General features: G+C 48.1%; 1 protein-coding gene across 3 annotated transcripts; it reads left to right on the top strand.

Annotated features, from left to right (window-relative positions):
* Window positions 1–7,571: 7,571 nt before the first annotated feature.
* Window positions 7,572–17,695, top strand: Znf641 (zinc finger protein 641). Of its 3 annotated transcripts, XM_076556697.1 has the most exons (6): window positions 7,572–7,675; window positions 10,053–10,258; window positions 10,904–10,995; window positions 12,128–12,257; window positions 12,840–12,953; window positions 13,763–17,695. In XM_076556697.1, the coding sequence occupies exons 2-6, from the start codon at window positions 10,078–10,080 to the stop codon at window positions 14,506–14,508; spliced, it is 1,263 nt and encodes a 420-aa protein (XP_076412812.1). In that variant the 5' UTR covers window positions 7,572–7,675; window positions 10,053–10,077; the 3' UTR covers window positions 14,509–17,695. The 3 variants fall into 3 exon arrangements, with proteins under 3 accessions (XP_076412812.1, XP_042120780.1, XP_076412811.1); XM_042264846.2 differs by lacking the exons at window positions 7,572–7,675; window positions 10,053–10,258 and adding an exon at window positions 11,785–11,840 and having other exon boundaries at window positions 10,909–10,995; XM_076556696.1 differs by lacking the exons at window positions 7,572–7,675; window positions 10,053–10,258; window positions 10,904–10,995 and adding exons at window positions 11,003–11,653; window positions 11,785–11,840.
* The last annotated feature ends 705 nt before the right edge of the window (window positions 17,696–18,400 follow it).

Below are 18,400 nucleotides of genomic sequence, written 5' to 3'. Positions count from 1 at the left end.
CCAGCGGCCGGAGGTTTTTCTAAGTGAGCAGCTAAGCCTCGGCCTCGAACACTGGCTTCTCCATCTGGTTGAATTTTCTTGGGCAGCGTGCGGATGGAAGTAGAGTGGTGAGGAGCTATATGCCGCTTAGAGGGATCCGGCTTAGCTCATGACTGAATTTGCAGCTAAACGCTAGAATGTGGAGTTGTATACTACCCTTCCCTCAAGAGGAATTTTTCACTGAAATCGTATACAGCACATTTTTTGGAAACTGTAAATTTTAAAACTGAGCAGTTTTACTGTCCTTACAACACAGCCACTCACGTTTTCATTTTTCTTATAGGGACCCCACTGTGTATATGTTTTATATAATTTAATAAATCTAAATGATTTCATGGTCTTTTATATCAATATCTATGTCTCTGCTCTATAATCACTTTGATCATTAAAAATAGTCTGCCATGTGTTTCAACTAAAATGTCTACTCCAGTCATTATAACTGTTAATTGTAGTGAAACTGCCTAAATAATGCTGAAACACACACTTTTCACATGCAGTTTTTCCCTGCTTTTGAATAATTTTGTTTAGGATAAATTAAATATCTAAAGAGATAATTAAATATCCTATTCCCCAAAGCATCAAACACAGATACATGCTACCAACATTTAAGTGCAGAAAGGTCTCGCCAAGGTCCGCTCACCTTACACATTACATGAAAACAGCTCATTTCCAGATACATGAAGAAAGTGTCTTCATCCGGTTTTAGTTTTCAAGTCTTTAATTATAAGCCGAGTGGATAATTACTACCATATTAATACTGTACGCATAGGATTTCAGCGTGTCCGAGCGCATCCATTATTTCAGTTTCGCCCCAGAAATTTGAGGAGCCATAAATCACTGCAGGAGATCCTGTAACCAAAGGCAGCACCATAAAGCTCCATGCTGGACCCAAAGCCCAGGGGGTGATGCTGTAGAGAGATGCTGAACTAGCAGAGAGGGAAAGGGCTGTGAAGACTGGGGGTGGGGGTGGGGGACTAGGCTGAGCGCAGTAGCATGCTTAGACTGAACTAAAATGTGCAACCATGGCCAGTGATAGCTCGGATGTGAGAACGGAGATCTGTGTTCAGATCTGCCTCCTTGCTCAAAGCCAGGCAGCTGGCCAGCAGCACAGTTCAGATACATACACCAAGGTCCGCTGAGTCTTGGTCCTGCTTTTGCACTGTGTGTGAGGGGTGGGGGTGGGAGCGTGCATGCGATGTGCGCATGCACAGGTGAAGACTTAAGCGGATGCCTGATGTCTTTCTGGATTGCTCTCCAGTTTATTTATTTACTGAAGCAGGGGCTCATGTTGAGCCTAGAACTCATGGATTCTGGTTAGCCTAGCTGACTAGCTTGCCTCAGGTATTCCCTATCTCTGCCTCCTGAGTTCTTGGATTACAGGTGGCCACCAAACCTGCCGAACTTTTTTTGTGGGTTCTGGAATCCTAAACCCCAGTCCTCAGGCTTTCAGAAATATCCACTGGGCCCTCTCCCGACCCATATCATCATATCATTCCGCAGACAAATAATTTCTAGTATTCAAAATTTTATGTTAGCCTTCATATATGTATATATGTATACATACACACACACACACACACACACACACACACTCATATATATTTGTTTTTTTTGGTACATTGTCATGGGTTATATTGCCATTTCAATGGCTATTTCTATTTATAAAACTACTATTATACATGACATTATATAATTACACTATAAAATTCTATTATTATTATTATTATTATTATTATTATTATTATTATTTTGGTTTTTTGAGACAGGGTTTCTCTGTGTAGCTTTGGAGCCTGTCCTGGAACTCACTTTGTAGACCAGGCTGGCCTCGAACTCACAGAGATCCACCTGCCTCTGCCTCCCCAGTGCTGGGATTAAAGGCATGCGCCACCACTGCCCGGCAACTACTTATATTATTATAAAAGTATTTCAATGACTCAATTTGACAAATGATAAGCCTTTAAAACAGAACTTTACTCAAATGAAACTAATGGAATGTGCAGGCCAGATTTCAAACTGTGGTTGGGACTCTGTCTTTCTGCTCTTCCTGCGTCTACAGCAGCTGACCCTGAACTGTAGAGTCCATTGACTGAATAGGACAGCCAGGTGATAGGAAGACATCATTCAGAGAAGTTGCATATGATTTAAAACAACATGGCACTCAGTCTCAGAATAAAAAAAAAAAAAAAAAAGCCATGAAGGGCAGTACCCTAAGAGGTAGACAAACTAGTTCAAATACTAGTCCTGCCCCAACCTTGGAATGGCTTTGCTGTGAGAACTTCAGCAATACATTCTTTTCATTTTTAAAACGAAGAAGTTAAAGTCCATTATGGAAATGACCTCATATACGGTGTGACATAAAACTAGCCAGCACCTCTTCCTGTCAACTTGACACACAAACACATCACCACTAAACCGTAACCTTTTCTTTCTTGTTCATCCCCAAGATGGGATGTTAATATTAGTATCACAATATAAAACATCCCAACTTTTAAAAATCCCGATATCTTTAAAAATTCAAACACCTTAAAATTTTAGTCTCTTTAAAAAATACCAAAAGTCTTTTTCAAAGTTCAAAGTTCCTTGAAAATATCCAGTTTCTCTAAGGCAGCCAAAGTCTCTCTAAAATTCCAAATTACCTGCGAAATTCTGAAGACTCTCTAAAACCCCAAAGTCTTTGAATTGTGGGGTCCTGTAAAATAAGTTACATGCTTTCTTACTCCCAGAGGGGAGAATGGGGGACACAGTCGCAATCAAACCAAAGCAAAACCAAGCTCCATCAGTGTGAAGCCCAGGGTGAGACTCCAGGGGCTCACTCGTGATCCTCTGGGTTCCGAAGGGTTTGGGTGGCCACCCACAGAACACACACACAGCTTGCCTCCTTGGCTCAGGCTGGCTCTTCTCCACAGCTTCTGCTTTCCTTGGCAGTCATCCCACGGTGTGGACACCTCCAAAATTTTGGGGGTCTCCACTGTAACTGCACCTACCAGTAGCCTGCCCTGGGCTCTCTTCTGGTACTCTGACCCTGCTACATGGTGCCAAGCCTCAACTTCTCTCCATAATCCCTTCAATCCTGGGGCTTCTATTTCAACTCAGGCTTTGTGTTGAGCAGTGTCCTGGCCTCTCATGGTGGGCAACCTCAGCTGCTCCCTGTGACCCCTCCATGAATTTGAATCACAGTTCGATCCTACAGAATAAAGCTAGCTCAGTGAAAGTCAGGGTAAAGGAAAACAAAATAAAACAAAGACAAAAATACCTTCTTGAATCTGTAGAAAGGCCTGTTGCAGAAGGAGCTCACAGTGTTCTAACATTTGCTCCTCTGAAATAGCAAAGGTGTTAGGAAGCAATAAGAAAATTACCAGGGCGCCCAAGAGGCTCTGCTCTAAAACCCCATGTTACCATTGTCAGGCCATGTGATGTCTTAAAAACCGGCTCTGAGGTCGAGTGCCTTCCGGAAGGTGTAGCTGGCAGTGGTGTCTAAAGGGAGGGGTAAAGGGGGCTAGGAGTTGACAATAAGACAGAATCCTTCCTGAAAACAGCGAAGGGACACTTGTGTGTCAGCTCATCTTTTTCAAGTTTGTGTCACTCTTTGTGGAATCTGGTAATAGTCAGTATGCCTCTCTAGAGGGTCTGGTCAGAATGAAAGAAAAACTGGACCCCCTTTGTGTCTGGATGACAAAATGGTGGGATAGATAAGTACTGTATGTGAGAATTCACAGAGTCAGAAACTTCTCTTTTTCTAGTAAATGGTTTCTAGCTATGCGCACTGAAGGAGATAAACAAAAAACCCTAAACCAAGACAAAACAGGGAAGGTCCACAGGCTAAGAATGGACTGAAGCCCTCATGGGCAACACAGGATACCTATCAAAAGGAGCTAGAGTAGGGCTTTGGGGCTGATTGGGGCAAAATCGGTTTGACTGATTCCATGTGCACAGAAGTAGGAGGAAACTGCCGTCAGCCGAGAACGTGAGAAATAGTGGTGTTTCGTTGGCTGGGGTCAGGTAAGGAGAGGAGCGACCGCTAAGGCAGCCTCAGATGCTGACCGAAAAATCCCAGTTTAAATAGAAACAAACCAACCAATTTGAATAGAGCTGAAACTTCTCTGAATAACCTAGAGTATAGTTCCAAAGCAACACCAGGTCATGACCTACGTAGGTGGTGTAAGGTCAGTCTTGAACTGTAAACAGGTGTATTGGTTAGAAAAATGGAGGATATGAACTTCCCCTTGAAGACCAGGTCCTGTTTTTGCCTCCATATTTTATGTAGCTTCATCTTTAAGACGTTAAGGGAAAAGAAAACTAATAGGGTCAGACGCAATCGACCCTGAGCATGTGGATGCCCGCTCCCATAGACCAGCCTCCCTCCCCACTCTCTTCCTGGACCAGAGCATAGGAAACCATGGACAGTTGTCCTTACCCTGACCCCGGGCACCCCGAGACTATCGATTTCCTCGTCACTGCCCAGCCTAAATCTCAACCTTGTTACCACTGGCAAACAATGCCAAGTGCTTCTAGACAACTAACAAGGAGCTGACCAGGCTTTCCTTTCCAGGCTTTTTTCCTTTGTTTGTTTATTTTGTTTGGGTGGGGTAGGATTGAATATGGAGCCCAGGGTTTCTCGCATGCTCACCAAGCACTCTACACTGAGCCCCCTCTGTTTCTCCTGGATTGATATTATTATGGCACAATTCTAACCGTACTATCTGGGCTTTGCAAGAGGTTTAAAAGTGTTTGAAATCAAAGCATGCGTTTTTTTGTTTGTTTGTTTTTTGGTTTTAAAACCTATTTTCTATGTCCCTATGCTTTTCCTGTTTCTATATCCCTGTGATGTTTTTTAATGTTTACTTATTTGTGTCTTTGCTTCCTAAGAGAGAAGTGACTCCAGCTGTGGCTGACGTGAGAATTGCCAAGGAAGACTGAGAAGTAACAAAGACATTGCTCAAAGATTCTGTTCTAGACTAGAATCTTTGGACTTGAGGGGTGGAGGAGCAGAGGCACCAAGAATTTGTAAATTTTCCCACTGCTGAATACTTATGGGCTGACACACAGAGATGGAGGATCCAGGGTTGACACACAAAGATGGAGGATCCAGGGCTGACACACAAAGACTGCTCTCCTAAGACATTTGCAAGTTTTCCTGAGAACTGAGAACCTCCGCCTGTGCTCAGGAAGAACTGCTGCATTCCAAGAAAGTCTGTGTTCCACGTATTAGAATCCAACTGTAGGAAAATTCATCCATTTTTTTTTTTTAAAACAGAGTTCCATCAAAAGGCAAGCTAGGGCTATCAGGTTCTAAATAATAAGAACCATAATAATAATAAGGACATACTAAGAACCATGAGATACATAATTCCCATATAAACACATGGATAGTGACTCAGATAGATATCCCGACACAGCAAATTAAAATAAAGCCCTTGACCCACCCCTCCAGCTTCCTACTTTGTTTCTTTTCTGCTCTAGAGGGACATCCCTATGTCTGTGAACGTCCCATACCACCAGCACGTTCATTAGCACCCTCTGCACGGTCTGCAACGCCCTTTTTCCATCCCACCTCCAAAGCCGATCTCCAAACCCTTCCGACAGAAATTCTTTAAAAGGTGGGGACTTCTGCTTGCTCTTCTCCACATACTTAGGTACCCCCTGCAATGTGGCACGGTGTTTGGACTTCCATGTAATTATGGTGAGAGATATTAAGACACCGTCCCAGTGACAGGTGCACCAGATCAGAAGGTAGACCAGGGCTCTTTTGTGTGTGTGTGTGTGTGTGTGTGTGTGTACATTCTACTTTCACTCCATGCCCCTGAACTGATGTGGAGGTAATAGCTACATTTGACAGGATTTGTTGATTGATTGTTAAGAGGTGGAACAGTCAAAGCAAAATATAATTGCAATATTTAAGATAGTGTCTTGGCATAAAATAGACATTCATTGACTATTAGTGCCCCACTTCATTAGATTTAAACCGATTTTGCTTCTTTTAGGATGTAGGATGGTAGGTGGTATCTCACAGTGCCCCTACTCCCAGGGGGGAATGAGCATGGCGGCTGTTAGAACGTTTACCAGCTTCTCCTAACAGGCTTTTCAGATAGGCATTCCGGTATGTTCAGTTTAACACCAAGCATCAGAAGCATAGAGTCTACCAGGCATACACACTTCGTGTCACAGCCACCCTAGGTTTCCTTGTGGCCATGTAAGTAGATGCATGAATTTCAGTAACAAGGAAAATCAAGTACAACATTTCCAGAATCGGCCCCTAGTACTACTGATAATGCAGCCACAGCTCTCTTCTTGTGCCTTACCCATAAGACGGTATGACTCTAAGGCCACTTGAGATAGTGGAAACACTAGAGGAAAGGCGCCTGGTCCCTTTCATGAGTGCAAAGAGCAGACCTCCTCCACCGGTCTCGGCCAACTCACAGCACATTGTAAATGGACCTTTACCAGTACAGCCACTCTGAGATGTTGTGTGGGCTTACACTGATTAGCACATCTCATGGTGCGTAAGTGAGAACCCCTGGTCCTGCTCTGGGGCTGAGGACAGACATTCTGGTCCGTTCGCTCCCACGTCGCTCCCACACATCCGGTTAGCGCTCCTAGAATGCGGTCTATGCCTGTTCCCGAATGAAGGTCTAGCCCAGTCTCCTCTCTATCCTGCACTTCCTGCTCCTCGGCCAGTTTCATGAGTCTCTAACCTCCCTCCCACAGACAACCACTTGTCTTGGCTCCCAGCTCAGGGTAGATTTTTAAAAACATATATCACATTATAATTTACGGCAAGCAGCCATTGACACGTGCCTCCCCTGACAGTTCTTTCTTTGATTTCCAACATGTATTTACAACGAATGACATTTAGCAGCGAGTTCATGCCTATTAAAAGAGCACCTGTCACATGGGCCCTGCCTTGAGCCATTTAAAGTCCGTGCTGTAAGATTCTGCAGAATGGTCTTGATAAAACCTTGTGACTGTATCATTTACAAACAGGTTCTATCATCTGTTTGTAGGCCTTTCCGGTCTTCTCCAGTCACATCCATCTTAATGCTTTCAGGTAGAAATGCCCGAAAGAAGTGTAGCGCAAGTCACATTTGTAATATGCGAAATTAACATACTCAACCTAACGTAGTTTACACATGATATATATATATATATATTTTTTTTAGATTAAATCTTCTAAATGTGGCCCGCCCGTTGGTCACCCATGTCTCTCCAGATCAGAAGGCAATGCAGCAACCCAGCCCCCTTCACACAGCACCATCTTGGTGGATGGAGCCAACGTGAAGGCAGGCGTCCTTCGGAGTCCACTGTCCTCGGTGGTGCTCTCTCCAGCCGGGCTTGGCTGTCGCGTGGGCTACCCGGAGGGTACCAGGCGGCTTGGCCAGCCCCGCGTGGTGGGCGATCGGAGGCACGGGCTGTGGGCGGGACCCCGGGAGCAGCGCGCCCCGGGGCTGCTGCGGCCACCGGAGCACGGGTGCAGCTGTCCCCTGCGCCCGCGCCCACCCCCGCCCGCACCGCGGAGCCCCGGAAGCGGCGGGATTTCCTGTGCCCGCCCCGCGCCGGCCGCCGTCGCCTGTCGCTGGCTGTGCGGGCCGCGGGCTCGGCCGCGCCGGGCGGGAGGCAGCACCAAGGGGGCCGAGCCCGGGTGAGTGGGGCCGGGGCGCGGGCGGGCGCAGTGGGGTGGGGGAGCCGGCCTGGCCGTGGGGACGGTGGCCTCGATGCTTGCGTGCCCGGTCCCGCTGCTGTCACTGGCGCGGACGCCCGCGGCACCCGGCTCGCGGGAACCTGTTTTCTGGCCCCGCTTTGCCGGCTCCGGTTCTGCGGCGCTCCGAGTCTTCTGAAATCTGACCCTCCCCGGGGTGCTGTGACCCGGAGAGAAGAAACCTTACTCGCTGTGGGCTCCAGGCCCCGGCTGTGCCACACCCGCGGAGGGGCCACTGGAGCCACTCTCGTCCCTGTGCCCTTGGGCCACTCTTGGATACCACGGCCCTGTCTCTGTCCAACAGAACTCGCTGCAAAAAAACTTCTTTCTGCGGGTGCCCTGCCTCCCAGATACATAAGCAAACAAGAAAGGAAATCCCAAGAACCTGGGCTTGGATTCCAGCTTGGGATCATCCTGAACTAGGGAAAAGGAAGGGAAGAAAACAGGTTAAAGCTGCAGCTAGGGGCTGGCCCTGTCACCATTTCCTTAGGGAATGCAGGCAGGCGACAGTTATCCACACCTTCCTTTGCTGTTTGGACAGCATTTCCAAAGGTTTTTCTGTATTTCCCATCCCTTTCTTGACTTGAATTTCTTCCAATGAGCAAATCCAGCCGGCCCAGACAGCTCTTCAGAAAGGCTTCCGCAGAGGACTTTTCTGCCGAGAGATGATAGGGAATTGGGTTTGAGACAGGTGTCCAGGTACTGCGCCGGACTTGAGACCTGTTGGAGTGCTTGCCCAGGCAGCCAGAGGACAAGGAAGGCTTGTTCTGTGAAGAAGGGCAGTTGGTGCCCCGGGCATTTAAAAGTGAAAAGGACACAGGGGCTGAAATTCAGAGGAAAGCTAAAATCGAAGTCTCCCCTTCTTACCACTCTATTCTCCTTTCCTTTCTCATGAGAAGTCTCTGAAAGGGAGAACACATAAACTGGTCATCAGCCCAGGATGTAGCCATGAGGCTCCAAAGCCATCTTTGGGCTTCAAAGATTAAAGAGCAATTTGTTCTTCCTGTACATTGTGCTTAGAAATCTTTTGTCAATGAAAAATAGACTAGGAAGTAAGCGCCCCAGGGTCAGTGGGAGCCTTCCCCAGATCCTGGGTAATTGAATGACCACGGGAGCCAAAATAGCTACCGAAACCCTAACCTCTTCTTGGGAGATTTTTGGTGGCTCTGTCTACTTGAGCAGTGGATAAGAATCACAAAAATAGATGGCCAAGCAGGAAGTTGTACTGCAGTCATTCCCAAATGAGACCTGTCTTGTTCTAAAAATGTTCAAAGAAGAATACAAGCTTGGTCATATGCTCTGTAGGACTGAGTCTTAAAAAACAACAAAACAAAACAACAAAACAAAAAACTAACTCACCTAAATCTCTTTATTGTGCCCCAAACCCATTTTTTCTATTTTGTACACAGAGATGGTTACAGGTGGTGTGACTGGTCAGCCTTCTGTTGCTTGACAAGCCAAAACTGTCCGGTGATTTTAGCTTTTCTAAGGGCTGTGTTTCCCATCCCTTTCTTGACTTGAATTTCTTCCAATGAGCAAATCCTGGCTTCTGCATACGATTCTTGGAGTTGGTTACATTTTTTTTTTTTAAATGATGTCCTGTGACTAGTGCCTGTCACACAAGTGTGTCTTTGCATTTCGGACCACTGGGCTGTTAATTGCCCCCAAGGTTGTGTTAATAACACTGCTTCCCAGGCTTCCATCTCTTGTCCACGCTCTGTTCTTTCCTCCTTCTCCAATTAAACTTCAGCCCCTCACTGGCCTGCAGTTTCACCCCTCAGTTAGGACCATGCTGGGTACCTAGACCCCACTTTCTAGCTCACCAGGTTACTTGTCTTGCTGCTGTGTGTCTACCAGTTCTCATTTCCTGCGTAAGAGTGACAGATCATATGTTCCTTCGCTGAGGCTTTTCTTAAGGGAGACGCTATCTGGTTCAGCGCCTGAAAGAAAGAACAGGTGCTCATGACAGGCCACACACCCTGGTGGGGCTTCTAAATCAGTTGATGAGATCGTAATTTGTGGCATAGAATCTCTAGGTGCGATCGCGCACCCATCTTTGCTGAAAGCATTTCTTCCTGCAATCCCCCCCCCCTCGCAGGGGTCCCCAAAATGACAGCGCCTTGACTGTGTAGCCCCGGTCAGTTCCTTAGTTCCTCCAGAAAGGTGTTGGCTCACCACACCATGAACCAACGACGAGTTGGTTGCAAGTTCGTCTTCTGTCGGGCTCCTCTTACCGTTTCATCCTTGGCCTTGGGAAGTGTCCTCGGGAATGACCTTTGGTGTGTCACCCCCTTCTGTGACTGCTGTTGACGTGTTCCAGGTCACAGTCTGCACTTGCTGCAGAGATGCTTTCTGAACAGACTGCAGCCCTGGGTGCAGGATGGGAGTCAGCGAGCATACAGCTGGGTGGAGCAGAGCCCCAGGTGGACAGAGGAAACCGGGAAGGCCCATGGAGAACAGCACCAGGGCCCCTGGAGCACCTTCACTGTGGTCCTGAAGAGGAGCCACTGTCCCTTCAGGAGAAGGGTAAGAACACACAGGGTGTTTCCGAAGCACTAGAAGTCTTGCAGTCTCTGCTCAAAAAGTGTCGTGAAAAATCCCTAGCCTGGCTGGGTGCGGTTGCTGACACCTGTAATCTTATTAGTTGGAGGCTAAGGTAGGAGGATTGCCACAAGGTCCAGGCCAGCCTGAGCTACATAGCATGACTCTGTCTCAAGCAATCATAGTAACTCTAATGGCCCTGGACTGAAGGACGCACCCCATACCGGGTCCAGCCTGTTTTTCCTGGGCTCTGCTATCCAGTACACAGTGAGGTCCTGCATTTTCCAAACTGTGAATGGGCTTCTTCTGTTTCTCCTACATGCAAGTGCATAATTAATGGTACTGAATGTGGGAGACACAGGGACTGCTAGAGACTTGTTCCTGTTGGAGAACACAGCCAATAATCCGTACTTTACTTGATAAGAATCCAGCACTGTCCATTCAAACTACAGCTATTCTAACCGAATGTCCCCAAATCCTCACAGAACATTTTGAGTGGAGGCCTCTACGTCTATAGGTGTGCACTCGAGTTTTCACCAGTGAGCAAAGATTGAGAAGATGCACGGGTCCCCGTACACACTGGGAAAGCTGGGTAGTTCATCTCTAACCGTTCCTCTCTCCCCTGACCAGCTCAGTCTGCTCCCTGGGTTCCTGCCGGCCCCCAGGAGGGGAACACTGGAGACTGGGAAATGGCAGCCGCCCTCCTTGCGGCCGGATCCCAGGTGAGCCCTGCTCCCCTTGTCCTCTCCAAGGTCGGGCCGGTTGCCTTGCCATAGCTTTGGCACCATGCCATGGGCCTGTTAGTTACCGTGAGCACTAAGGGTATGCTTATAACCGAATAGATTCTGTATCGTGGATTTTTAAGGGATGGCTCTGCCATCTGTGTCATGGGTGGGGAAGTTCAGAATAACTAACTTCTTTTGAGAAGGAAATCTGAAATCACGCATGATAGTGCCTGCCTGCAATTCCCATTACCAGGAAGGCTGAGGCACAAGTGTTGTCTGAGCTCAAAAATTTGGGGCCAGTCTGTGTAGCACGGTGAGACCTGATCTCAAAATAAATAAATAGAAAAAAGAAAAAAAATCCTGGAAAAAGTAAGAAAAGAGGGCCCAAGGAAAGCTTGGAAGAGCATAAAGTAGACAGGGTTGTGTAGATTGTAGAGCTTTTAGGGAAGGGAAGAAAAGGAAAGAGAGCACAAGTCTAGAGACTCACTACAGCAAGAGAGCAGCATCGGCAATAGAGATTGCAGAGCGTTTATCATGCATCCTCTTTTCTATTCACTTTATATATACTATGTAACATGAGAACAACGCAAGCCTTCCGTTTTATTTCGAGAACATTGGGGCGGAGAGAGATGGAGGCCTTTGGATAAGACCACTGGTAAGCGGTAGAGCTAACAGTCGTCTGGCTCCAGATTTGGGGCTTAACCACTGTACCGTAGCACCCGGAGAGCTGTCGTCAGTGTACCAGGGAAGTAAGCGTGTTTTGTTCGTATCGTGTTGTGTTGACAGAGAAGGTCAATTGGAGGAAGGAGGCTGTGGTACAGTCTACGGGAAAGAATGAGGAGGTAAGAGGAGACTGAGTAGACGCCTGTAGTTAAAGAGGGAGTGATCGGTGGTCGCGTCTCTGGCTTCTCACGGTCTCTCGCGGGCACATTATCCTCACTCCGTCCTTGGCCTCCTTTCTTTACTCTTTTTCTCTTTACCAAAGCGGTGGGCCTTGCCTAGGGACCTGTTGGCATCTTTTCCTGGGTCCTCTCTCGCCCTCCTTCCTGGACGACCTCAGCCCTTCAGAGTGGGATCCCATTTTCCATCAGAGCAGCTGCTGACAGGCAAACCCTCTGTCTTGTTTCAGGGCCTGGTAACCATCAAGGATGTATCACTGTGCTTCTCTCAGGAGGAGTGGCGGAGTCTGGATCCCTCTCAGACAGACTTTTATGGAGAATACGTCATGCAGGAAAATTGCGGGATTGTCGTCTCTCTGAGTAAGCAGGACCTTCCTCTTCCTGAAAGGCTGTTCCTTGGGAGGATGGGACCACCTGTTGGATCGCGCCTGCCTGGGGGGCTTTCCTTGGCAGGGGCTCTGTCTAGGCTTCCACCAAAGAAAGAATATTGGAGCTAAGCCCAAAAGAGTTGAAGCAAGGAATCTTTTTAAAAAATAATGCTAAATTATGGAGTGCAAACTTGAAGTTCATCTTGGGTAGGAATTTGAGGCTTCTTAGAGAGCAGAGAAGGGACAGTTGGAGCTAGGTCCCTGGGACTAGGAGGACTAGGAGCATCACCCTGGGGAGGTGAGGGTGTTGCAGGCGGGACTTACGGTGGGTCTGAGGTGTAGTCATGACCAGAGTGGACACGGCCTGGGAGGACTTGAGTGGAAGAGACCTGGTTCATGGAGGAAGAGCATGTGGTTTTCTAGGAGAAGGAAGAGGGACTTAACGGAAGTGACTGGAGGCTGACTCTTCTGTCTTGGCATCCCAAGGAGGAGCCTGGGAAGCAGTTTTGTCCATTAGTACAGAATTGCTGTTGAGCTAAGCTGGCGTGTGTCTGTTTCCTTTTCCCATGGGCAGGGTTTCCGATCCCCAAACTGGACATGCTTTCTCAGCTAGAGGGAGGAGAAGAACAATGGGTCCCTGACCCCCAGGACCTAGAAGGGAGGGATATCCTGAAGGTCACATATACAGGTGAGGACCTAGACGTACTCTCTTGCCCTGTCATCTTTACTGTGTCGCTAAACAAAAAGTCCAGAGCTCTTTTTTTTTTCCCCAAAAGCAAGGCTGGGGTGCAGAAGGTGTGGAAGGCAGACTCTGAAGTCAGGCTGTGTGGGCTTGAATCATAGGCTATTGGTGAAATTATTAAGGCCACTCCACGTGGTTAAAAGGGAGGTTTATTTTGTGGGGTAACTCACAAGTGAAGGGATAGGTAACAGGGTCTGGGAAAGGTGTGGCGCAGTCCGGTGGTGTTCTCTGGAGAACTCTGCTCGGTCTACCTCCAGCGTCCAGGGTCCAGGAACCAAGAGAGCCACCCATCTGGATCTTGGGTCTTAAGGGTCCTCCCTTGGCCCCGCCTTGTAGGTGTGACAGTTACCGAAGCCTCCATGGGGGTTGGAACTTCCAGATCAAAGCTGGAATGGCTACCCACTACAGTAGGCCATACCTGTGAGACCTTGTTTCTAAGTGATTACAGTTAAATATGTTAACACCTGAGAGCTGAAGATTGTCAAAGCATGTAAGAGGCACCTGATGAGAGTTGTTATTGACACCGTTGGTCAGCATCCAGGTTTTCTAAATATGTCTTTTGGGGATGAAGGGGGGGGGATGAGACAGGGTTTGTCTGTGTAGTTTTGGTGCCTGTCCTGGATCTCGTTCTGTAGACCAGGCTGCCCTCAAACTCACAGAGATCCACCTGGCTCTGTGCTGGGATTAAAGGCGTGCGCCACCACAGCCTGGCCTAGGACTCTCCTTTTAAGAATGGTATTCTTCCTTCCCCATAGGAGATGGAAGTGAACATGAGGGTGATACTCCTGAACTAGAGGCAGAACCTCCCAGAATGTTATCCAGTGTATCTGAAGATACTGTTCCCTGGAATCCAGGGCAGGAGCAGAGCTGGGAGTCCATGCCCAGGGCCTCTAGGGGAATGCTCCCAAGGCCACCCTTTCTTCAGGAAGACAGCTTCTCAAGCCTTCTGTGTAGCTCTGGGATGGATTCTCTCTTAAAGCCCCATACATGCCCTCAGTGTGGGAAACAGTTTGTATGGGGCTCCCACCTCGCCAGGCACCAGCAAACACACACTGGAGAGAGGCCCTACAGCTGCCTCAAGTGTGAGAAAAGCTTTGGGCGAAGGCATCACCTGATCAGGCACCAGAAGACCCATCTACATGACAAGCCAAGCAGGTGTTCTGAGTGTGGCAAGAATTTTCGATGTAACTCCCATCTGGCCAGCCACCAAAGAGTGCACGCAGAAGGCAAGTCCTACAAGGTCGGAGAGAGCCCCGCGGCCGGGAAACAGCAGCCTGCCCCCCCAGTGCCCAAGTGCCACGTGTGCACCGAATGTGGGAAGAGCTTCGGCCGAAGGCACCACCTCGTGAGACACTGGCTGACCCACACCGGGGAGAAACCCTTCCATTGCCCTCGCTGTGAGAAGAGCTTTGGCCGGAAGCACCACCTGGACAGGCACCTGCTGACCCACCAGGGACAGAGCCCCGGGAGCAGCTGGGACAGAGGGACATCTGTCTTTTGAAACCTGTGTCTTCTGTAGCTATGGTCAAATCTGTCAGCCGGTGCTACCAGCAGCCACTGCCAGAGCTGCCCCTCTCCAGGACCCCGGTGGCCGGAGTGTGTCTCGCCAGTTCGTATGAAAACAGAGTTCCTTGGGCAAAATTTTGGGGAACAGTGCAAAGTGTGTGTGTGTGTGTGTGTGTGTGTGTGTATGTGACTATTCAGTTTGAACCCACTGTCAAGGGTCCAGTGGAGCCAGCAGTGAGGGGTGAGGCCCGTTCTCGTCGGTTGGAGTCTGTGTCGTATCAGTTCCTAAATATTTACACATCACCCTCATGTGCTGATTGTGCCCCCTTCTACAGAGAGGGGGAGTGAAAGGGACCATGTCAGTGTAGCAAGGGCTCTGAGAACTTCTAGTCAATTGCTCGGTGTCTGTTAATGCAGCGTCTCCTGCATTTATCTGGCCTCAGTATCTACTTCACATCCTCACATGCGACTCTGTGGAACGCGCTTCTGTAAGCGCTGTGTGAAAAAGTAACCAGGAAACAAGAAAGAGACCGGTGACTAGGCGCTCAGAGTCCCCGTTTTTATCTGTGAAAGCAAGGGGGCGACATTGTTGTGTGGGTCTGTCGCCTTTCCCCCATCACTACATGCCTCTCACCCTACCTCTGAAAAATTCACTGACCTTTCACTTCCTGTTCCTAGTCCACTCATTCTGTACACACACACACACACACACACACACACCACATCACACACACCACACACACATCACACACCACACCACACACACAACACACCATACACCACACACACACACCACACATCACACACACACACACATATCACACACACACACACACCACACACACACACCACACACTACACACACACACACACACCACATCACACACACCACACACACACCACACACCACACACACATCACACACCACACCACACACACAACACACCACACACACACACCACACACCACACACACACACCACACATCACACACACACACACATCACACACACACACACACACACCACACACACACACACACACACACACACACACACAGCTGAGATCAGGTTACAAAGCTAAAGGATGGACCTAACACCCCCAAGTAACCCAGGCCCACACCAAAGGAAAGAACTGCCCTTGACCGTGGCCTTCTCTTTCTGTTTTGATGTCTGTGTGCATATGTGTGCAGGGTTTTTGAAGAGAGCATGCTCAGTGCAAACTGTACAAGCTAGGTTTTCTAGAAATTGTGTTCTAGGGATAGGAGTCGTGGGACAGAATGAGTTTTGGTTTTGTTTAAAGTATTCTGAGTGGTAAAAGGGAGTCGTGGCGGAATAGTACCACGATGGCTTAAGTTGTGTACGAAGTTTTCCCCAGTATTCCCACAATATAGACAGTTGTGGATTTGTGTATCTAGGTCTGAATCTCTGAGATATTATTTTTCCCTGCAGAGATGCAAAGAGACACTTTTTTTGTTTTGTTTTTTGTGTTGTTGTTTTCAAGGGAGGTGACTGAGTGCAATTTTGTCTTGCTTTAAGTGCTAGAAAATTAGGACAGGAATCGCAGCATTGGAAGTTACCATCATTCTTGTTTGAATTTCATAGCTTCATCAAAGGGGAAAAAACTGTTGTTGAGCATCTCATTCTTCCAGGAAAAAGAACTTTAGGGGAAAGGCTGTAGCTCAGCTTGGCAGCTGATGAGCATGATGAGTTTTTCCGATAGTGTTCCTCCCTGTTCTGGGAAGGGCTTCACACCGAGACTCTTGACTCGACGGTTCTCTGCCTGCACTAGGGCTCCGACCAACTCTGTCGGTTCCTGAGTTGGCCACTGTTTGTCTTTTTGGTGGTTGTATTAATACCAATCTTACAACGTACAACCGATCTTCCATATAAGAGAAGTTTGGAATTAGGGAGGAAGAAGAGCAAAGAGCGTCAAAGTGGGGATTTTTCTCTTCAAGGCTTACATGCTGGGTTTTGTCCCCCGCCCCAAGATATTCATTTCTCGAACACAGTTGGAATTAGCCAGAGAAGCAGGAGGAAGTGATTTGCAGCAATCTAGTTACTGAGGGCTCTACTCAGGAAGAGCTGGGTGAATCAGACAGAGCTCTTGGGCCCTGGGCTCAAGAGGAATCGAAATAGAAGTCATTTTGCTGACTTGGTTGCTTGAGCATCCCAGCTCCTGACTCCCTCCTGCTGCTGAGAATAGCCTTTCTTCTCGAACTGGAATACGTTTCTCTTGCTTATGTTCTGGTCAATTAAGCAAATATGGGCAGCCCTTTGCAAGCAGGCCTTACCCTAGGCTCCAGGAACGGGATCGGTTTAGAGTCAGTAGTATTAAGAGAATGGGAAAAACCTCCCACTTGAATACAAATATTTAAGATAAGTCCATTCTGTGCGAAGTCCTCTGTAGCAGAACATGTTTCAGATTACAGATCCATTCAGCATCTGATGGAAACCAGAATTTACTTTGCAGGAAAGTAGTCATTTACCAGTTCACTCATTTGCATGTGCATTAAGCGGACTTAGTTCTGCCCGTGGAATCTTCCAACTGGAGTAAGGGAAAGGGGAAAAGCTCATTGTGGTGTCTCACACCTGTAACCCCAGCACTGGGGAGGCAGAGGCAGTTGGATCTCTAAGTTCTAGGTCAGCCAAGGCTATGTAATGAGATCCTGTGTAAAAATCAGGAGGCATGTATCCCTGTCTGACTCGGGATTGCTGTATAGAAACCTGTGCCAAGAATTACAAGGCAAGATTCAGGAAATATTGTAAGGACTGAAATACTAGAAGGCATCAAGACAGGAGGACAGAGCCGGGTGTGTAGTGACTGGGATCTGCTTACGCGGCACTCTGTTCTTGGGGAACCCTGGCGCACTCACAGCTCCGCTCGCTCACCCGATTTTAAAGGACGTGTGGCGGTTACCTTCTGTCCTACCAGACTATGCCTTGTGATAACCACACTGAACCTCCAGCCTTTTCTCGGTCTTAGTAATTGCAGGGACAGAAAGTGGAGCCCTCGAAGTGTGGGTGCAGCTACACCACCCCCGCTGCAAGGCGGCATGGGATTGAAGGGCTTCGTGCAAAGGGAAGGGTCCTTGGGCTCATTTCGGATGTATTGCTATCTTTTCTACCTCGATCCAATACCACCTCCTTTGGACAAATAATAAAAGAAGCAACAGCCATTAAATGAGTGACTACGTCTGTTCTGCACCCCCACCCCCGCCCCCAGGAAACTCTCCACAGCCTCAGACTTTTCACCTTCTCCACTCTTGTGCCTCATCACCACACTGTCCCCTTAATTTTTTCAAGTTTTATGTGTATGAGTCTGAATGTATGTACGTATGTGCACCACATGTATGTCTGAATGTCTGATGCCCTCAGAGATCCAACGTGGGCAATGGATATCCCAGAACTGTTATCATGGATGATTTGTGAACCAACTACCACGTGGGTGCTGAGAATGGAATCTGTGTCCTCTGCAAGAGCAACAAGTGCTCTTAAAGGTGGAGCCATCTTTCCCGACCCCCACACTAGCCCTTTTAAATAAAACGTTTCAATGTTCTCCCTGGGCAAGCTGTAAAATAGGGTGGTCTATCTGGGGGAGCCTATTGGTGTGTCTTCAGTATTCTGGATATCTGCCCCTTTTCCTTCTCCTGGAGAATGCTCACACAGCACATTGCAGCCCAAAGGCTATTGCCTTCCCAAGGCTCTTTGCATTTTAAACAACATTGGTAGTGTATGTGTCTTGCTAGAGAGATGCTATGCTTTCAGGAGAGGTATAGGGACCAGAGTTTGGGACAAAGCCTCTCCCTTCCCAACACTCCTACAAGGAAACTACTGTTTCCTCTTTCCACCAAGGGCACTAGGAGCCCTGCCCCAGACCTAGAGGTCC

The sequence above is a fragment of the Peromyscus maniculatus genome, chromosome 20 (genome assembly GCF_049852395.1).
Source record: "Peromyscus maniculatus bairdii isolate BWxNUB_F1_BW_parent chromosome 20, HU_Pman_BW_mat_3.1, whole genome shotgun sequence".
NCBI lineage: Eukaryota > Metazoa > Chordata > Mammalia > Rodentia > Cricetidae > Peromyscus > Peromyscus maniculatus.
Note: the sequence above shows the minus strand (reverse complement) of the source record. Positions and strands in the feature narration are given on the sequence as shown.